Source organism: Penaeus monodon, chromosome 15 (genome assembly GCF_015228065.2).
Source record: "Penaeus monodon isolate SGIC_2016 chromosome 15, NSTDA_Pmon_1, whole genome shotgun sequence".
In the NCBI taxonomy this organism is placed as follows: domain Eukaryota; kingdom Metazoa; phylum Arthropoda; class Malacostraca; order Decapoda; family Penaeidae; genus Penaeus; species Penaeus monodon.
In genome coordinates this window covers 29,327,900-29,328,532 of record NC_051400.1, presented here as the reverse complement: position 1 = coordinate 29,328,532, position 633 = coordinate 29,327,900, and the positions used below count along the sequence as shown (strand labels likewise).

At 40.9% G+C, this 633-nt stretch overlaps 1 protein-coding gene across 1 annotated transcript in view; it reads right to left on the bottom strand.

Moving 5' to 3' along the window:
- The window catches only part of LOC119581925 (glutamate receptor ionotropic, kainate 2-like), a 19,524-nt gene that overhangs the window by 13,334 nt on the left and 5,557 nt on the right, over positions 1 to 633 (bottom strand). Inside the window, exon 3 of the mRNA XM_037930099.1 lies at positions 402 to 566. Within this exon, the coding sequence (XP_037786027.1) occupies positions 402 to 566 (165 nt within the window). The remainder of the gene's footprint in view (positions 1 to 401; positions 567 to 633) is intronic.

Below are 633 nucleotides of genomic sequence, written 5' to 3'. Positions count from 1 at the left end.
TCCCGTAGCCATAACAGAGCAGAAGATAGTATGTGCGAATACAAATGAAACAAACACAAATCTATCACGTTATTTGACTAATGAATAAAAATAAACAATGCGACTGTCTGTAGCTGTTGCTTTTATTATTTCTAAGAAGAAGTCGAACGTAAAACATTCGCTGAAGAATAATATTTACAATAGTCTCATAACAAAATCAAATAATAAAAATAACTTGCCGAATATCTCAAACATCGGTAGGGAATTATTTGCAACCCTAATACTCTAGCAAAGAAGAAAAATAACAAAAACGAGAAAGAGAAAAGAAGGAATAAAGAAGAGAACAAAAACAAAATTCATGCACTAAGTTCTCCTTCGTATACTGGCTGGAGTTTATATAATCATCTTTTCCCCGTTATCACCTGAACACAGAACGATCATTATCATTCGTCAAGTCAACCACAATCGCTCTGCAGGACGCATCGGCCGCGCCCCAGAGTCCCTGCAGAAGGGCGACTTGCGAGGAGGGCGCCCCTGACATGGCGCTCTCGGCCTGCACCGTCACCCAGCCTGTTCCTAGGTCCCGCCTGGAATTGGGAGATTGGTAGAAGATGCTTTTGCCATGCTGTGTGAGCTATTCATGTTCCATTATGA